This window comes from Heterodontus francisci, chromosome 27 (assembly GCF_036365525.1).
Source record: "Heterodontus francisci isolate sHetFra1 chromosome 27, sHetFra1.hap1, whole genome shotgun sequence".
Taxonomy (NCBI): Eukaryota; Metazoa; Chordata; class Chondrichthyes; order Heterodontiformes; family Heterodontidae; genus Heterodontus; species Heterodontus francisci.
This window is the reverse complement of record NC_090397.1, coordinates 62,612,337-62,630,684: the sequence shown is the minus strand read 5'-3', so window position 1 is coordinate 62,630,684 and position 18,348 is coordinate 62,612,337. Positions and strand designations below refer to the sequence as shown.

General features: G+C 41.9%; 1 protein-coding gene across 3 annotated transcripts in view; it reads right to left on the bottom strand.

Moving 5' to 3' along the window:
* usp6nl (USP6 N-terminal like) overlaps positions 1 to 18,348 on the bottom strand; it is a 307,312-nt gene that overhangs the window by 197,620 nt on the left and 91,344 nt on the right. The window contains exon 1 of one of the 3 annotated variants that reach the window (XM_068059485.1): positions 5,349 to 5,434. The exons of the other annotated variants lie outside the window; for them this stretch is intronic. Coding sequence (XP_067915586.1) covers positions 5,349 to 5,403 — 55 coding nt within the window. The 5' untranslated portion in view covers positions 5,404 to 5,434. Of the gene's footprint in view, positions 1 to 5,348; positions 5,435 to 18,348 lie in introns of those variants that run through there. 3 annotated transcript variants of the gene reach the window in all.

The window sequence follows — 18,348 nt, the reverse complement described above, 5'->3', positions numbered from 1 at the left end:
AAATGCTTTACTATAGCTTTAGCCGTGAACCATTTCTGCAGGATACCTGCTAATCTTCTTCTTTTGGGCCTCCTTATCTCGAGAGACAATGGATACGCGCCTGGAGGTGGTCAGTGGTTTGTGAAGCAGCGCCTGGAGTGGCTATAAAGGCCAATTCTGGAGTGACAGGCTCTTCCACAGGTGCTGCAGAGAAATTTGTTTGTCGGGGCTGTTGCACAGTTGGCTCTCCCCTTGCGCCTCTGTCTTTTTTCCTGCCAACTACTAAGTCTCTTCGACTCGCCACACTTTAGCCCTGTCTTTATGGCTGCCCGCCAGCTCTGGCGAATGCTGGCAACTGACTCCCACGACTTGTGATCAATGTCACACGATTTCATGTCGCGTTTGCAGACGTCTTTATAGCGGAGACATGGACGGCCGGTGGGTCTGATACCAGTGGCGAGCTCGCTGTACAATGTGTCTTTGGGGATCCTGCCATCTTCCATGCGGCTCACATGGCCAAGCCATCTCAAGCGCCGCTGACTCAGTAGTGTGTATAAGCTGGGGGTGTTGGCCGCTTCAAGGACTTCTGTGTTGGAGATATAGTCCTGCCACCTGATGCCAAGTATTCTCCGGAGGCAGCGAAGATGGAATGAATTGAGACGTCGCTCTTGGCTGACATACGTTGTCCAGGCCTCGCTGCCATAGAGCAAGGTACTGAGGACACAGGCTTGATACACTCGGACTTTTGTGTTCCGTGTCAGTGCGCCATTTTCCCACACTCTCTTGGCCAGTCTGGACATAGCAGTGGAAGCCTTACCCATGCGCTTGTTGATTTCTGCATCTAGAGACAGGTTACTGATGATAGTTGAGCCTAGGTAGGTGAACACTTGAACCACTTCCAGAGCGTGGTCGCCAATATTGATGGATGGAGCATTTCTGACATCCTGCCCCATGATGTTCGTTTTCTTGAGGCTGATGGTTAGGCCAAATTCATTGCAGGCAGCCGCAAACATGTCGATGAGACTCTGCTGGCACTCTTCAGTGTGAGATGTTAAAGCAGCATCGTCAGCAAAGAGGAGTTCTCTGATGAGGACTTTCCGTACTTTGGGCTTCGCTCTTAGACGGGCAAGGTTGAACAAACTGCCCCCTGATCTTGTGTGGAGGAAAATTCCTTCTTCAGAGGATTTGAACGCATGTGAAAGCAGCAGGGAGAAGAAAATCCCAAAAAGTGTGGGTGCGAGAACACAGCCCTGTTTCACACCACTCAGGATAGGAAAGGGCTCTGATGAGGAGCCACCATGTTGAATTGTGCCTTTCATATTGTCATGGAATGAGGTGATGATACTTAGTAGCTTTGGTGGACATCCGATCTTTTCTAGTAGTCTGAAGAGACCACGTCTGCTGACGAGGTCAAAGGCTTTGGTGAGATCAATGTAGAGGGGCATCTGTTGTTCACGGCATTTCTCCTGTATCTGACGAAGGGAGAACAGCATGTCAATGGTCGATCTCTCTGCACGAAAGCCACACTGTGCCTCAGGGTAGACGCGCTCGGCCAGCTTCTGGAGCCTGTTCAGAGCGACTCGAGCAAAGACTTGCTAATAGAGTAGGGTTTAGTGAGCAATACTAGTTGCACTGATAGCCAACAGTTGAACCAAAAAGCTGCAGAAAAATTGTGCACACACATGCATATGTACAAAACAATCTCTCCCTGGCAGTTGGTGCCTTGCAAACATTGGAGATGCGAGGTTTATTTATAGGAGTAGCCACTGACATTAAATCCAAGAAAACATTCAGAATTTATAAAAAAGATCTTGGGCCATTTTTCTATATTAAGGGTGCTATGTAAAAACAAGCTTTTTTTTAAAAAAAGGAGAATAGGAACATAGGAAATAGGAACAGGAGTAGACCATTTAGCCCCTCGAGCCTGCTCCACCATTCAGCTAGATCATGGGTGATCTTCTACCTCAACGCCATTTTCCCAAACTAGCCCCATATCCCTCTTTTTCTTTAATATTTAGAAATCTACTGATCTCTGTCTTGAACATACTCAATGACTGAGCCTCCACAGCCCTCTGGGCTAGAGAATTCAAAAGATTCACCACCCTCAGTGAAGACTATTGCACACTAAGCAATAGTTGTATCTAATTTTTTTATTTGTAAATTTGTGCACTATTGAATACTGTCTCACCTTTTTGGTCAAAGGCTTTTCCCCAGTTTGTTTTTCAATCTTCAGCTCTGGCTCCACTCTCCTTAACTTTGATGTGTTTAGATACAGTTAGATATAGTTTTGCCCTGCCTCCATTCAGCTTTATTTTGGAAGTATTACTGAGCAGTCTAACTTTCTTTCCCATTTCACTCAGCTTCCAACCTTTGTTTTTAATAAATTTAGCTTTAAGTTGAAATACTTTGAGCACTTCTGTAATGCTGAAATCCAAAATATTACATATTCTAAGATTTCAAATTACCACCTGTACTTTGAATTAATGCAAGTCACTGGTGTCTGGTGCTCTTTTTAACATGACAACGTATTAAACCAAAGTGCTACCAAGTTCGATAAACAATTAAACATTTTAATCTTAAAGAAATTCATATCTGGATTTCTCCCCTAACTGATCAATCTTTTTGCATCAATTTTGTTCCTACTTTCACACAAATGTCTAATAGCTCAGAGTTGCAGAGATGCTTGTGTGAAACCACCAAAGTTTCACCCACCCAAGTATCCATCAAACCCCGACCCATTTGGTAGCAATGCGTGCCAACATATGCCTCCCCCCTCATCAAATTCTCCTGAGGTTAGGTGGTGTCTGAAAAACAGGAACAGTGATTGAGCCAGATATCACAAATAAAGGGACGCTTATGCTGGCTTGAGTACAAATTTCCTGCAGTAAGACTGGGAAAGAACTATCCATTCATGAAATGGAAACATAAATAGGCTAAAGACTATGAAAGCTTTTCTTAGATGAGTTTCTGCACCTGTGCTTCCTTCCAATCAGTAGATAAGTGATACAATATAATGATGCCCTGTAGTATTCCAATACCAGTTCTTGGATCAGATCAACTGTATTACTCACAAGTAGTAAGAAGAAAAAGACTTGCATCTCTATAGCGCCTTCCACGACCACCGGTCTCAAAGCGCTTTACAGCCAGTGAAGTATTTTTGAAGTGTCGTCACTGTTATAATACAGGAAACGCAGCAGCCAATGTACGCATAGCAAACTCCCACAAACAGCAATGTGATAATGACAAGATAATTTGTTTTTTGTGATGTTGATGCAGGGATAAATATTGGCCAGGACACTGGGGATAATTCCCTTGCTCTTCTACAAAATAGTGCCATGGGATCTTTTACATCCACCTGAGCAAGCAGATGGGGCCTCAATTCAACGTCTCATCAAAAAGACGGCATCTCTGACAGTGCAGCACACCCTCCGCACTACACTGGATTGTCAGCCTTGAGCTTTGACCTCAAGCCCTGGCGTGGGACTTGAACCCGGAACCTTGAGACTCAGAGGTGAGAGTGCTACCAACTGAGCCGAAGCTGATAACTAATTACAGAAATTAAGTATTTCAACAAAAATGATTTTGTTTTACCAGAACAAAATCAAGCAGTTGATTTACAAACAAAAAAGGATTTGAACGTAACAACATCTCCATATTTAAGCCATTCAGACTCCTAACAAGCACAAAAAAAGTGAAGCACAGAAGTTCCGTTCTAGAACACATAAACCAATTTCTTTCCACAACACAAAAGGTCCTTTGTGGAGTTAATTAAGTGAAACAACTTGCAGAGATCAAATCAAAATATAGTCAATTATTTCTAGTTAATGGAGGATTCAAAGACTGACAGTAAAAAATAATTAACACCTCAAAACCCTGCTAACAAACAAATCAGTCTACCCTGCACCTTTGCTATTACTGTATATATTCATGTAAAAGTTGAATTTCTAAGACTAAAATTTGGGGAGTGGGGGTCAACTTTTACATTAGTCATATTCTCAAACTTTTATTAACAAAATAATAGCCACCACGGAGACAGGTTGGATGGTTGTGCAGGAAACTAGGTATCCATTCGAGTGACGTTCACTGATCCATTCTGCAATTTTACTATCTAATTGCGGCCACTTGCTAGGCTTTCCCTTGCTGGCACTTTTATTCTTTGGTATCTTCATGAGCTGTGTGGAACGCTATCGATCATCTGACATTCTTCTCTGATACTTTGAATTCTCTTGATGCCGCACAATTATTCGCCTTCGCTGCACACACAACGACTTTTAGTTTAAACTGCACTGTGTACTTGTTGTTCTTCCTTGGCACAATATTGAAAAATGTGGGGGTCCCAGCTGAACATTCAGGTATTTATACTAGTGCATGATTAGAATGTTCTGTCTGTGCTCTGAAAGTTAAGGTCGACCTTTACTTGAGATGTAGGGAAAATTCAACAGTTTTTGGCCTAAAGTCATGGGTCGACTTTTACACAAGTATATATGGTACTTTCATTTCCTTATCCTATTAGGACACCCAGAGCTCACTACAAATACGTTCTACGACTTTGTAAAATTTCAACAACACTTATTCATTTTTGTATTCAGTCTCCAGATAGGAATGCAAGGCTTCTTTGTTTATTTTAATGGCTTTAAATACTTGCACTGCTATTTTTAATGTCCCATTTGTGTGTTCAACATAGTTTTCTGCTCTTACATTCCGTTTAAAATGCAGTTATTGCTTCTTAGGTATCAGCCTTGCTGCACAGCTCACTTTCACTTCAACATTAACTAACATTTACATGTAAAACAGAGCTATTCCATATTATGTATCAACTTCATTTTCAAATGCAATTTTATATTTTGAAAGTGACCATATTTGGTATTTGCAACTACAACATTATAAAAAAAAAGTTAAAATGTTTCAATATCAGCAGAATTTAGGTCTTGAACCTACCCTGTATCAAAAAGTACAGCCCCCCATGATCTGTTCCACAATATTTATGACCACATGGACAAGGTACTGGAGGGCTGTCTGTATCGATGGGGAAGCGAGCAAATTGGGGGGAACAAAGTATTTCATACTGAATTTAAGTGCAAAAGTGCTGCCATGCACACTTAGTAAAATATTATACAAGTTCTGCATTAACACAAAGTAAAATATACATTTTCAACATAAATTACAAATTGATGCCAGTAGTTGTAGCTAATGAAATTTTGAACAGTGGGACAAAAAAATTTCTCCAAGTGAAAAAAAAATCATTTAAACTGTGAAGCAGATGACAATGCAACAATAAAGGAACTAGAGGCTATTTTTTTTTTCAGCCAGAGTAGTTTCATTAAAAATAAAATGAACAGTTCATTAAACAATGAAAGACAAATACAAACCTTGGACCCTCAATGCAGTCCCCCATCTCATGAACCACTGTTTTCTCACAGCCATACAGTCACCAAGTCACACAGTCAAACAAGTTATCCGTCCAGTCAGTTCCTTTTTCACTTCAGTTGTAAATAGTTTCCATCCGCCTTTTAAACCTCCTATATAGCCATTTCCTGCCATTTACTTTTGCATTGCTTTTCTGGTTCTTCACTGCTAAAGTATTAAACTCACATTGAAAAGTTTTAAGCAGCATGGACCCTCAAGAGAAATTCCTTTATTCCCCCACCCCCCCAGATTTAACTGTCAAAACTGGCATTATATCTGCGCCATTTTAATTTGCTGATGTCATTCATACATATTGTTTATTTAAAATACTGATCAGTTCAGGTATAAAAACTCAATTATTTTGGAAGGTTTTAATAACTTCAAGATGTGCTTTCTGAAGCACAGTCTCTGTTATAATGTAGGGAAAGGCAGTAGCTAATTTGCACACAGCAAGCTCCCACAAACACCAATGTGATAATCACTAGATCAGGTACTGATTTAGGGATAGATATTAGCCAAGACATCAGACAGAACTTCCCTGCTCTTCTTCAAATAGTGGCACGGGGGGCTTATACATCCACTGGAGGGGCAGACAGGGGCCTCAATGAAAATCTCATCTGAGAAACGGCACCTGAGAGCGCAGCATTTTTTCAGTACCGCATTGAGGGGCCAACCTGGATAACACGCTCAAGTCTCTACAGTGGAGCTTGAATGATAACCTTCAGACTCAGAGACGAGAGTGCCACCCACTGAGCCACAGCTCATTCAAAGCTCTGTTGCTTGTATCCTGTCCTACATTGTCCCACTCATCTATCACTAATGTGCCCTCTAAACTGCACGGCCCCTGCACAAATCAGTCCCTTTAAGTTAAAGGGCATGCGTGGCCATGCAAAAAAATTTAAAGGGGCCACCACTTAAACAAATCGCTCATACACTCCAAAGAAATAGGCACTATCCGCTCTAACATCCGTCTTTGCTGACCCACATTGGTTCCCCAATGCCTTCACCTTCAAAAAATTCTCACCCTCTTGACCCTTCATGGACTCACCCCTACATCTGTAATCTCCTCTGGCCCAACACTACCAACTTGCTATTCCGCCAGCTTTGGCGTTGTGTATCACTCCCTCCTTTTGTCATCAACAATGGTTGTGCCTTCAGCCACCTCAGCCCCATGTTTGGGAATTGCCCCTTTAAATCTCATCGATTGTTGTAAAAACACATCTGGTCCACGAGTGTCCTTTAGGGAAGGAAATCCACCGTCCTTACCTGGTCTGGCCTACATATGACTCCAGACCCACAGCAACGTGGTTGACTCTTAAAATGCCCTTTGAAATTGCCCAGCAAGCCACTCAGTTCAGGGGCAATTAGGGATGTGCAATAAATGCTGGCCTAGCCAGAGATGCCCACATCCCACAAGCGAATAAAACTCCCTCTCCTCCTTTAAGATTCCCCTTAAAATCTTTCTATATTACAGGCACTATATAAATGCAAGTTATTGAACCACAAGACCAAGATGCAAGATGAATTATCTCTGCTAAAATTACTACATACACTCAAAACTTACTGAGAGATGTTTCTGCAGATTAACAGCTCCTTGTAAATTCCTAGCTTCTGCCCTTGTGGAAGTGCTAGTTAGCAAAAAGCAGCATTCCTCGTATTGAAGAAAAATACATTTCAGATATTTTTGTTCACATATACATGATAGCATTACACATTCCTTAATACATATTAAAGCTAGAGATTAAACCAGCAATAAACCAGCAAGTAACAAAATACAAGTTTCTCAGATCATGACATAATTGCCAACATTCTACATCAGGTCTGTCCAACCTTTTCAGGCGGAGGGCTGCATTACGATTTTTGATCGACCCAGGGGGCCAGTTAGCAAATTTCAAAAGATAAAGGCGTTAAAAATGTATCTTGCCCCCCAAAAAAACAAATGTGCTTTTTGTGAAGAAGCTTTAAATGAGAAGACTAATTTATTGACTTACTTTCTTAGCACTATATTGAAAACTGTTTTAGTGACATACCTGGCATTGTTTTTGCTTGCATAAGTAGTCAATCTCTGCCCACACACTTGATGTAGCGATGCAGAGCATTCTGGATACATGTCCATCTTTCAGGAGTGAGATCGCTCTCTCTCTCTGTTCCCGCTTCTCTGTGTTGTGTCTCAACCCCCCGTATTGTCCTCGCTCTGTGTTTCCCCCTCGACACACCCCTCTCTGTTCCCCCCATCCTTCCCCCCTCTCTCTCTGTCCCCTCCCTCCCTTTGTTCCCCAACCCTTCCCCTCTCTCTCTGACGGTTGCACTGAGCGGGAGCGTTCAGCAAAGCAGCTTTGAGGTTGGTCAGCTTGTTTAAAAACATCGCGCTGTCAAGTTTCACAGATGACAGCTGCTGAAGTAGGAACTTGCTTCCCAACATTGGACAGATTCAGGGTTTTCAGCGGGCTTTTTAAAAAAAGTCAGAAAACTCAATCTGTCCGATGTTGCGAAGCACGATATTTTTAAAAAGGCCGCTCTGCAGGAAGCAAAGGGAAATTTCCCATCTCCACTCATGAAGCCCTGGTGAGGATGAGGAACGGCCACGGGCTGGATGGAAACCTTTGGCAGGACGGATCCTGGTCCGCGGGCTGTATGTTGGACAACCCTGTTCTACATGCATTTGTGCTACTAAAGAACAAACTACCACGAGGAATTTTATTGCTCAAAGCCCTGACTTGATTAAGTGATTTTTACCCAACATAAAAGGACTCTCCTTCGAACATAAAAGATCAGCACTCATCCAGAAAATAAAGCAACAAGTGACTCCCAATATAAAAATTGCAGAACAGCCAGACTGCAACCAGGAATCAGTTAGCTCTCCTCCAAAATCTGAGTCTATCTTGCTTGCTATTCAGTTTTCCATTTTGGATACTGGTGATAGCGCTGGTTCCTCAGAGCAAAGTCTGTGGCACCACGGGTGGCGCAGCTGCACAGGAAGGGAGGAAGAAGAGTGGAAAAGCAATAGTGATAGGGGATTCGATAGTCAGGGGATCAGACAGGCATTTCTGCGGCAGTAAACGTGACTCCAGGATGGTGTTATGCCTCCCTGTTGCCAGGGTCAAGGATATCATGGAGTGGCTGCGGGACATCCTTCTGGGGGAGGGTGAACAACCAGAGGTCATGGTCCACATTACTACCAATGACATAGATAGGAAGAGGGATGAGGTCCTCAAAGCAGATTTTAGGGAGTTAGGAAGGAAATGAAAAAGCAGGACCTCCAAAGCAATAATCTCAGGATTACTCCCAGTGCCACATGCTAGACAGCAAAGAAATAGAAGGATTGATCGATTGAACACGTGGAGGGAGGGCATTAGATTTCTGAGGCATTGGGGCTGGTTCTGGGGCAGGTGGGACCTATAACAAGATGGACCGGCTACACCATAACTGGACCAGAACTAATATCCTCGCAGGGAGATTTGCTAGTCCTGTTGGGGAGAGTTTAAACTAGCTTGTCAGGGGGATGGGAACCTGAGGGGTAGCTCAAACTAAAAGGAAGTAAAGCTGGTAACAGGAGGCAGAAAAGTAGCAAGTGACATTAGAAGGCAGGCAAAACAAATGCGAGCATCAAATAGGCTTAGAATGCAGAATGTCAAGACGACAAGGTTAAGGGCACTCTACCTGAATGCATGCAGCATTTGCAACAAGGTAGGTGCTTTAAAAGCCCAAACAGAGGAAAATGGGTATGTTCTAATTGCCATAACAGAAACGTGGCTACAGGGTGACTAAGACTGGGAACTGAATATTCAAGGATATTCGAGTTTTGGGAAGGACAGGCAAAAAGGAAAAGGAGGTGATGTTGCGCTGATAATAAGGGATGGGATCAGTTCATTAGTAAGGGAGGATCTCAGATCAGAAGAACATAATGTGGAATCTGTTTGGGTAGAGCTAAGAAACATCAAAGGGCAGCAAACAGTGGTAGGAGTTATTTATATGCCACCAAACAAGAGTGGTAGTGTGGGACATGGTATTAATTAGGAGATTAGAGATGCATGTGGCATGGGTAATACAGTAATCATGAGTGATTTCAATCTGCATATAGACTGGGTAAACCTAATGAGCACGAATGCTGTGGAGGACGACTTTCTGGAGTGCGTTAGGGATGGCTTTCTAGAGTAATATGTTGAGGAACCAACTGGAGAACAGGCTATTTTAGATCTACTATTATGTAATGAGAAAGGGCTAATTAATAATCTTGTTGGAAAAGAACCTTTAGGGATGAGTGACCATAATACGATAGAATTTTAGATTATGTTTGAAAGTGAGGTCGTTCAATCTGAAGCCAGGGTGTTAAATTTGAACAAAAAGAAATTATGAAGGTATGAGGGGCAAATTGACTGAGGTGGATTGAGAAAATACATTAAAAGGTATGATAGTGCATAGACAATGGATAGTCTTCAAAGAATTATTACATAGTTTGCAGTATCTATACCTTCCTTCAAGGCACAAAAACCCCTAAAGTAAAGGCAGTCAACTGTGGCTAACAAAGGAAGTTAAGGATTGTATAAGATTAAAAGAAAAGGCCTATAAAGTTGCCAGAAATAGTATTAAACCTGAGGATTGGGAGGATTTTAGAATACAGCAAAGGAGGATTAAGAAACTGATGAAGGGAGAATAGAATATGAATGTAAGCTAGCAAAAAATATAAAAACGAACTGTAAAAACTTCTATAGGTATGTAAAAAGGAAACGGAAACATTTGGCTAAGACAAATGTGGGTCCATTACAGGCAGAGTCAGGAGAATTTATAATGGGGAATAAAGAAATAGCAGAGAAGCTAAATGATTACTTTGTGTCTGTCTTCACTGAGGAAGATACAAGAAATCTCCCAGAATTAGAGATCCAAGGGACTAGGGAGAATGAGGAATTGAAGGAATTAGTAAGCAGGTTGTATTGGAGTAATTAATGGGGCTGAAGACTGATAAGTCCCCAGGACCTGATATTCTACATCCCAGAGTGGCGGCGCAGTGGTTAGCACTGCAGCCTCACAGCTCCAGCGACCTGGCTTCAGTTCTGGGTACTGCCTGTGTGGAGTTTGCAAGTTCTCCCTGTGACCGCGTGGGTTTCCGCCGGGTGCTCTGCTTTCCTCCCACAGCCAAAGACTTGCAGGTTGATAGGTAAATTGGCCGTTGTAAATTGCCCCTAGTGTAGGTAGCCGGTAGGAGAATGGTGGGGATGTGGTAGGGAATATGGGATTAATGTAGGATTAGTATAAAATGGATGGTTGTTGGTCGGCACAGACTTGGTGGGCTGTAGGGCCTGTTTCAGTGCTGTATCTCTTTTTTTTTTTAAAGAAAAAGTGTTGAAAGAGGTAGCTATGGAGATAGTGAACGCATTGGTGATCATCTTCCAAAATTCTATAGATTCTGGAGCAGTTCCTGCAGACTGGAAGGTCGCAAATGTCACCCCACTATTTAGAACATAGAAAAATAGGAGCAGGAATAGGCCATTCAGCCCTTCGAGCCTGCTCTGCCATTCAATACGATCATGGTTGATCATCCAAACTCAGTACCCTGTTCCTGCTTTCTCCCCATATCCCTTGATCCTTTTAAGAAGGGAGGGAGAGAGAAAACAGAGAATTACAGACCTGTTAGCCTTACATCAGTCGTTGGGAAACTGTTAGAATCTATTCTAAAGGATGTGATAAATGGACACCTGGATAATAATGATCTGATTGGGCATAGTCAACATGGATTTATAAATGGGAAATCATGTTTGACGAATGTGTTGGAGCTTTTTGAGCATGTAACTAACACAATTAATAAAAGGGAGTCAGTGGACGTGCTACACTTGGACTTTCAGAAGGCTTTTGATAAAGTCCCCTCCAGGAGGTTGGTTAGCAAGATTAAAGCACATAGGATAGGAGGTAATATACTGGTATGAATTAAGGATTGATTAACAGGCAGAAAGAAGAGAGCAGAAATAAACAGGTCATTCTTGCGTTGGCAGGCTGTAACTAGTGGGGTACTGCAGGGATCAGTGCTTGGGCCCCAGCAGTTCACAATATGCATCAATGATTTGGATGTGGGGACCAAATGTAGTATTTCCAAGTTCGCAAATGACACAAAACTAGATGGGAATGTGTGTTGTGAGGAAGATACAAAGCAGCTTCAAGGGGATTTGGACAGACTTAGTGAGCGGGCAAGAACGTGGCAGATGGAATATAATGTGGAAAAAAGTGAGGTTATCCACTTTGGTAGGAGGAACAGATGTGCAGAGTATTTCTTAAATAGTAAGAGATTAGAAAGTGTAGATATACAAAAGGGGCCTGGGTGTCCTTGTCAATAAGTCACTGAAAGTTAACAGGCTGGAGCAGCAAGCAATTAGGAAGGCCAATGGTATATTAGCCTTTATCGCAAGAAGATTTGAGTCCAGGAGTAGTGAAGTTCTGCTTCAATTGTATAGAACCTTAGTTAGACCGCACCTGGAGTACTGTGTGCAATTTTGGTCCCCCTACCTTAGGAAGGATATTATTGCCATAGAGGGAGTGCAAAGAGTTGTTCCTGGGATGGCAGGACTATCCTATTAAGACAGATTGGGGAAACTGGGCCTGTATTCTCTAGAGTTTCTAAGAATGAGAAATGATCTCATTGAAACATACAAGATACTTAAAGGGATGGACAGGGTAGATGCAGCTAAGATGTTTCCCATGGTTGGGGAGTCTAGAACCAAGGGAAACAATTTCAAAATAAGGGGGAAGCCACTTAGGACAGAGATGAAGAGAAATTTCTTTACTCAGAGGGTCGTGAATCTTTGGAATTCTTTACCCCAGAGGGCTGTGGAAGCTCAGTCATTGAGTATGTTTAAAGCAGAGATTGACAGATTTCTAAATACAAATGACATAAGGAGATATGAGGATAGTGTGGGAAAATGGCATTGAAGTGGATGATCAGCCACGATCATATTGAATGGCGGGGCAGGCTCGATGGGCTGAATGGTCTACTTACGCTCCTATGTTCCCTTTTCAAACTATTGTCATTTCTGGTAGTGTGTGTTGCTGCATCCCAAGCTCTAAATATCAGCAGCACAGAGTTCACTTCCACCATATCCCACAACATTGAGCTCCCAATCTCAGCTGTGGCACTATAAAAGTATGAGTCAAAGAGTGATGTTGCCAGAGGGAGGGAGGAAACATGGGTCTGTGTGTCATCAACAGACATAGTTCATTCTGAAACTAGGGTCGTAAATCTAAATGAAGGAAACTATAGGCTGGATTTAACGTTACCACCACTGGGCCGCCATAGAGCCTCGCTGCCGCCAGAAAGATCGGGCCCAGCACTCCCAGTGTCAGGCTCTGTGGCAGGCCGCTGCCAGTACAATCTTTCGGCGCACCTCCATCACCCCCCACCCACGGATCCTGACGTCAGGACCTCGACAAAATTCAGCCTGATGAAGGCATGAGGGGCAAGTTGGCTGTGGTGGTTTGGGAAAATACACTAAAAGATTTGATAGTAGACAGGCAATGGCTAGTATTTAAAGAAGTATTACATGGTCTACAACAAATATACATTCCTCTAAGACACAAAAACCCAACAGGAAAGATGAATCAACCATGGCTAACAAAAGAAGTTAAAGACTGCATTGGATCCAAGGAAGTGGCTTATAAAGGTTGCCAGAAAAAGTGGTAAACCCGAGTACTGGGAGCAATTTAGAATCCAGCAAAGGATGACCAAGAAAGGGAAAAGAGAATATGAATTCAAGCTCGCAAGAAACAAAAAGGCAGACTGTAAAAGCATATTTAGGTATGTGAAAAGGAAAAGATTAGCAAGGACAAATGTGGGTCCATTACAGCTGGACACAGGAGAATTTATAATGGAGAGCAGGGAAATGGCAGAGAAACTAAATAATTACTTTGTGTCTGTCTTCACAGAGGAAGATACAGAAAATCTCCCAGAAATACTAGGTAACCAAGGGACTTGTGAAAATGAGGAACTGAAAGTAATTAGTATTAATAAAGAGGTGGTACTCAAAAGATTACTGAGTCTGAAGGTTGAAAAATCCCCTGGACCAGATGAGCTGCATGCCAGAGTGTTGAAAGAGGTAGCTATAGAGATAGTGGATGCATTACAGGTTGTCTTTCAAAAATTCTATAAATTCTGGAAAAGTTCCTGCAGACTGCAAAGTAGCAAATGGAACTCCACTATTTAAGAAGTGAGCGAGAGAGAAAATGGAGAACCTGTTAGTTTTACGTCAGTAGTAGGGGAAATGTTAGAATCTATTATAAAAGAATGTGATAACAAGATAATTGGAAAATAATGATATGATTGGGCAGAGTCAACATGGATTTATGAAAGGGAAATCATGTTTGACAAACCTATTCGGAACTTTTTTGAAGATGTTACTTGTAGCATAAAGAACTAGATGTGGTGTATGTGGATTTTCAGAAGGCTTTTGATAAGGTCCCACACAGAAGGCTAGTAAACAAAATTAGAACACATAGGATTGCGGGTAATATACTGGTATGGATTGAGAATTGGTTAACAGAGAGAAAACAGGGTAGAAACAAACAGGTCATTCTCAGGCTGGCAGGTTGCTACTAATGAGGTACCCAAGGATCAGTGCTGGGGCCACAACTGTTCACAATCTATATAAATGATTTGGATGTGGGAACCAAATCTAATATTTCCAAATTTGCTGATGACACAAAATTAAGTGGGAATGTAAGTTTTGAGGAGGATGCAAGAAGGTTTCAAAGGGACTTGTCAGGCTAAGTGAATAGGCAAGAACATGGCAGATGGAATATAACGCGATTTAATTGAAACATACAAGATCCTGAGGGGTCTTGAAAAAATAGGTTTCCCCTTGTGGGAGAATCTAGAACTAGGGGTCATTGTTCAAAAATAAGGAGTCGCTCATTTATGACAGAGATGAGAAATTTTCTCTCAAAGGCTTGTGAGTCTTTGGAATTCTCTTCCTCAAAAGGCAGTGGAAGGACAGTCTTTGATTATTTTTACGGCAGAAGTAGATAGATTCTTGATAAACAAGGGGGTGAAACGTTATCGGGGGTAGGTGGAAATGTGGAGTAGTCAGTTCAGCCATGAACTTATTGAATGGCGGAGCAGGCTCGAGGGGCCAAGCAGCCTACTCCTGCTCCTAATTCGTATGTTCGTATGTGAATAAGTGTGAAGTTATCCACTTTGGTAGAAAAAAAAACAAAGACAGATTATTTCTTAAATGGTGAGGGGTTAGGAAGGTGATGATATCCAAAAAGGGACCTGGGTGTCCTTGTTCATGCGTCACTAAAAGCCAGCATGCAAGTGCAGCAAGGAATGAGGAAGGCAAATGGTATGCAGGCCTTCATCGCAAGGGAATTTGAGTACAGGAGTAAAAATGCCTTGCTGCAATTGTATCGAGCCTTGGTGAAAACACACCTGGAGTACTGTATACAGTTTTGGTCTCCTTATCTAAGTAAGGATATACTTGCCTCAGAGGGAGTGCAACGGAGCTTCACCAGACTAGTTCCTCAGATGGCGGGATTGTCCTTTGAGGAAAGATTGAGGAAACGGCCTGTATTCTCTAGAGTTTCCAAAAATGAGGGGTAAGGTCCTTGAAACCTACAAAACTCTCATAGGGCATGACCAGATGGATGTAGATAGGATGTTTCCCCTCGCTGGTGAGTCGAGAGCCAGGGGACAGTCTCAGAATAAGGCCATTTAAGACTGAGACGAGGAGGAATTTCTACAGTCAGAGGGTGGTGAATCTTTGGAATTCCACACCCCAGAGGACTGTAGAAGCTCAAACATTGGGCATGTTCAAGTCAGAAATCAGTAAGATTTCTGGATACTAATGGCATCAAGGGATATGGGGATAGCGCAGAAAGTGGCATTGAGGTAAATGATCAGCCATGATCTAACTGAATGGCGGAGCAGGCTTGACAAGCTGAATGGCCTACTCCTGCTCCTATGTTCTTAGAGCACTCTTGCACACTTTCAAATGAACAGCTTCAAGTGGCAACCTATTTTCAGGCATCCACTAATGCCAAATCTCAGCAACAATTGGAGCAGTTTGGAAGGCTGATGAAAAAGCAGTATTAACATCAAAATTTGAAAAAAATAAAACAAATACCTTCTGCCTTCCCCTTTATCAATGTTCACAACTGTCATCCCAATGGTTTGCAGTGCAAATGTACAAAACTGATGTAGAAATTTTCCAAGAAATGAAAGACAAACCAAAAGGCCAAAGATGATGGATACCCAAAGAAAGCAAAGCACTTGTCTTGAAAGGGATCCATATTCAGGTATTAATGGAGGTGGCAAATTAAAATGGTCACACCTTGGCAAATATTTTAAAGGAATTGCTGAATGAGAGTTGTGCTAACAGGTGAATGGGATAATTGATAAAAAGGGACAGAATGATAAGAGGAACTGCAAGTCTCAACATCAATAAAAAGGTAGAGCAGAGAGGCAGTGGAGACCAAAATATATAGTTGGGTATGAAATCTGTGATCTATGGACAGAAATGGTGTTTTCAGACCCTGTCCAGCCCTATCTTCCACAGAAAATTCAAATACATGGGAAGTTTAGTTGAATATGTCTACATCATAGGTACCAGGGTTTGTTTGGAGCTTGCTTGACCAAGTCAACACTAGGTGATGAGGCATTGTTTGGTTTGGTTTGTAAATTGCAAAAGACAAAACATACAGTAAACTGTGTATTGCTCAGAATGACATTCACAATCACTTTAACCTCTGTTCGTATACTATTACGAAAATAAAGAACACTTGTACACTATCCAGTTTTGTGGGGGATGGTGGGCAGTGGAATTCTTTCTGAACGCTAACTGTTCTGCTGAGTGCAGAGCTTATTTCTCCTTCACAGCCTTTCCACTACCGTTACTCCATCTGCAGCCTGTTTTAATGATTAACGGATGATTGTATTGATTCCTAGCTCTTGCGCTGCACCACTGAGATCAAAAATTTGTCAACGTCAAAGTGCTAGGAATAACAGAAAATGCTGCAGGTTGATGACCTTTCATCAGAACTGATGCGAGGTGTGTTTGAGTGGCCAGACATTGCTAATGAATAGGCCACTATTTGTAATCTGTGCAACCCCCCTCCAAGCTCTTCAAATGTTGATTAATTTTTTTGGCAAGTATGCTGAATAAAAAATGGGAAGGAGAAAGGTGGCAAAATTGGTAGAATATCAATTTGTAAGCAGTTCACAAACACATGTGGTCATGCTCTGGAACTAGTACACTATAAGTGACTGTTCATTCTGCAAGTCACTGCAGTACATCAACTTCACTGTAATGGTTATGTACACAGTTCCTCAACATCTTGCAAGGAAAAAAACTGAGGGAGTTCATTACTATTAAAGCTAAATATTATCCATTATGGTCAATGTCAGGAGATCACAATCTGGAGACAACCCTGATCAATTTTACTTCCACCCAGTTTGGAGATAATGAGTCCAATAGCCGCACTTTCAATAGTAGCTCGGTTACATCAGTTAACTCCACAACTGAAAACAGAATGTGTTTCCGGAAGGCGATGGGGTAGATAAATGGCAGTGTGGAAAGGCAAGTGAAAAACAGAGAGAAAACAGACTTCGTTCATTTCTTCAGCCACTGTTACCATGGTTACTCTTGGCATTTTCAACCAGTGTCCAATGCCATTATTCAACTATTTTACTTCAAGTTCATGAGCGTTTACTTCTTTTAATCTTCAAAACTGACACAAGTGAATTTCAAAATCATGTGCTGGGTCTATGATGGATTTTCAACAATGTTAAGTCACATCGTTTCTGGTCCTGATGACTTGATAGTAGCATAGCTACTCGCAATCGTACCAAAAATGTGCAAACTTCAAAGGAATAAAGTTTGTACCCACATCCCATGAATGAAAAAAAATTGAGAAAATTTGCCCACCATGAATCTTTTGTGAAATTAAACCTTACAAATCTGTTTCAAATCAACATAAATTGAAGAATCTTTAAGAAAACTTTTCACTTTAATCATGTGCGTGGATTCACCTCTCAACCTCAGTTTGGTAACTCATTAGAGCTATTTATCTGAAGTGTACCTGAATAGTGCAGTCAGTATTGGTGGTTTCTTCCAGATCTAAATTATTATAGCATATTGCGGGATTAAATACTATCAAAAGGACTCCATTTCATTATCATAGATTCAAAGCACATTAGAATACACAATATGCTGGAACTATTGAAAACAGCTCCTTGAAGAAATTTTCGCATTTAACACTGTACACACAAAGCATCACATCAACTCGGATATCTGTGCCAGGCAATACATATCCAACAATTTTTCTGATTTTAAAGGAGAAGCATATTTTTCTTCCATCTCTACACTGTTTTCATAGAGTCATAGAGAGATACAGCACTGAAACAGGCCCTTCGGCCCACCAAGTCTGTGCCGACCAACAACCACTTTTTCCCTGGTTATCCTTTTTCCCATAACATACTTATATAATGCCTTGGGATTTTCCTTTATCTTGTCTGCCAGTGATTTTTCATTAGGAAGGTATTTGGGCTCTGAAGTTCCTCCATATTTTTAGAGAGATACATCACTGAAACAGGCCCTTCAGCCCACCGAGTCTGTACCGACCAACAACCACCCATTTATACAAATCCTACATTAATCCCATATTCCCTACCATATCCCCACCATTCTCCTACCACCTACCTACACTAGGGGCTATTTACAATGGCTAATTTACCTATCAACCTGCAAGTCTTTGGCTGTGGGGGGAAACCGGAGCACCTGGTGGAAACCCACACGGTCACAGGGAGAACTTGCAAACTCCGCACAAGCAGCACCCAGAACCAAAACCAGGTCGCTGGAGCTGTGAGGCTGTGGTGCTAACCACTGCACCACTGTGCCGCCCCAATTTTATTAATGAACTTTAGGTCAATTTATTTGCAGTACAAATCCGAGATTGTTCCTTCACCATCAGCCATGATCTTACATC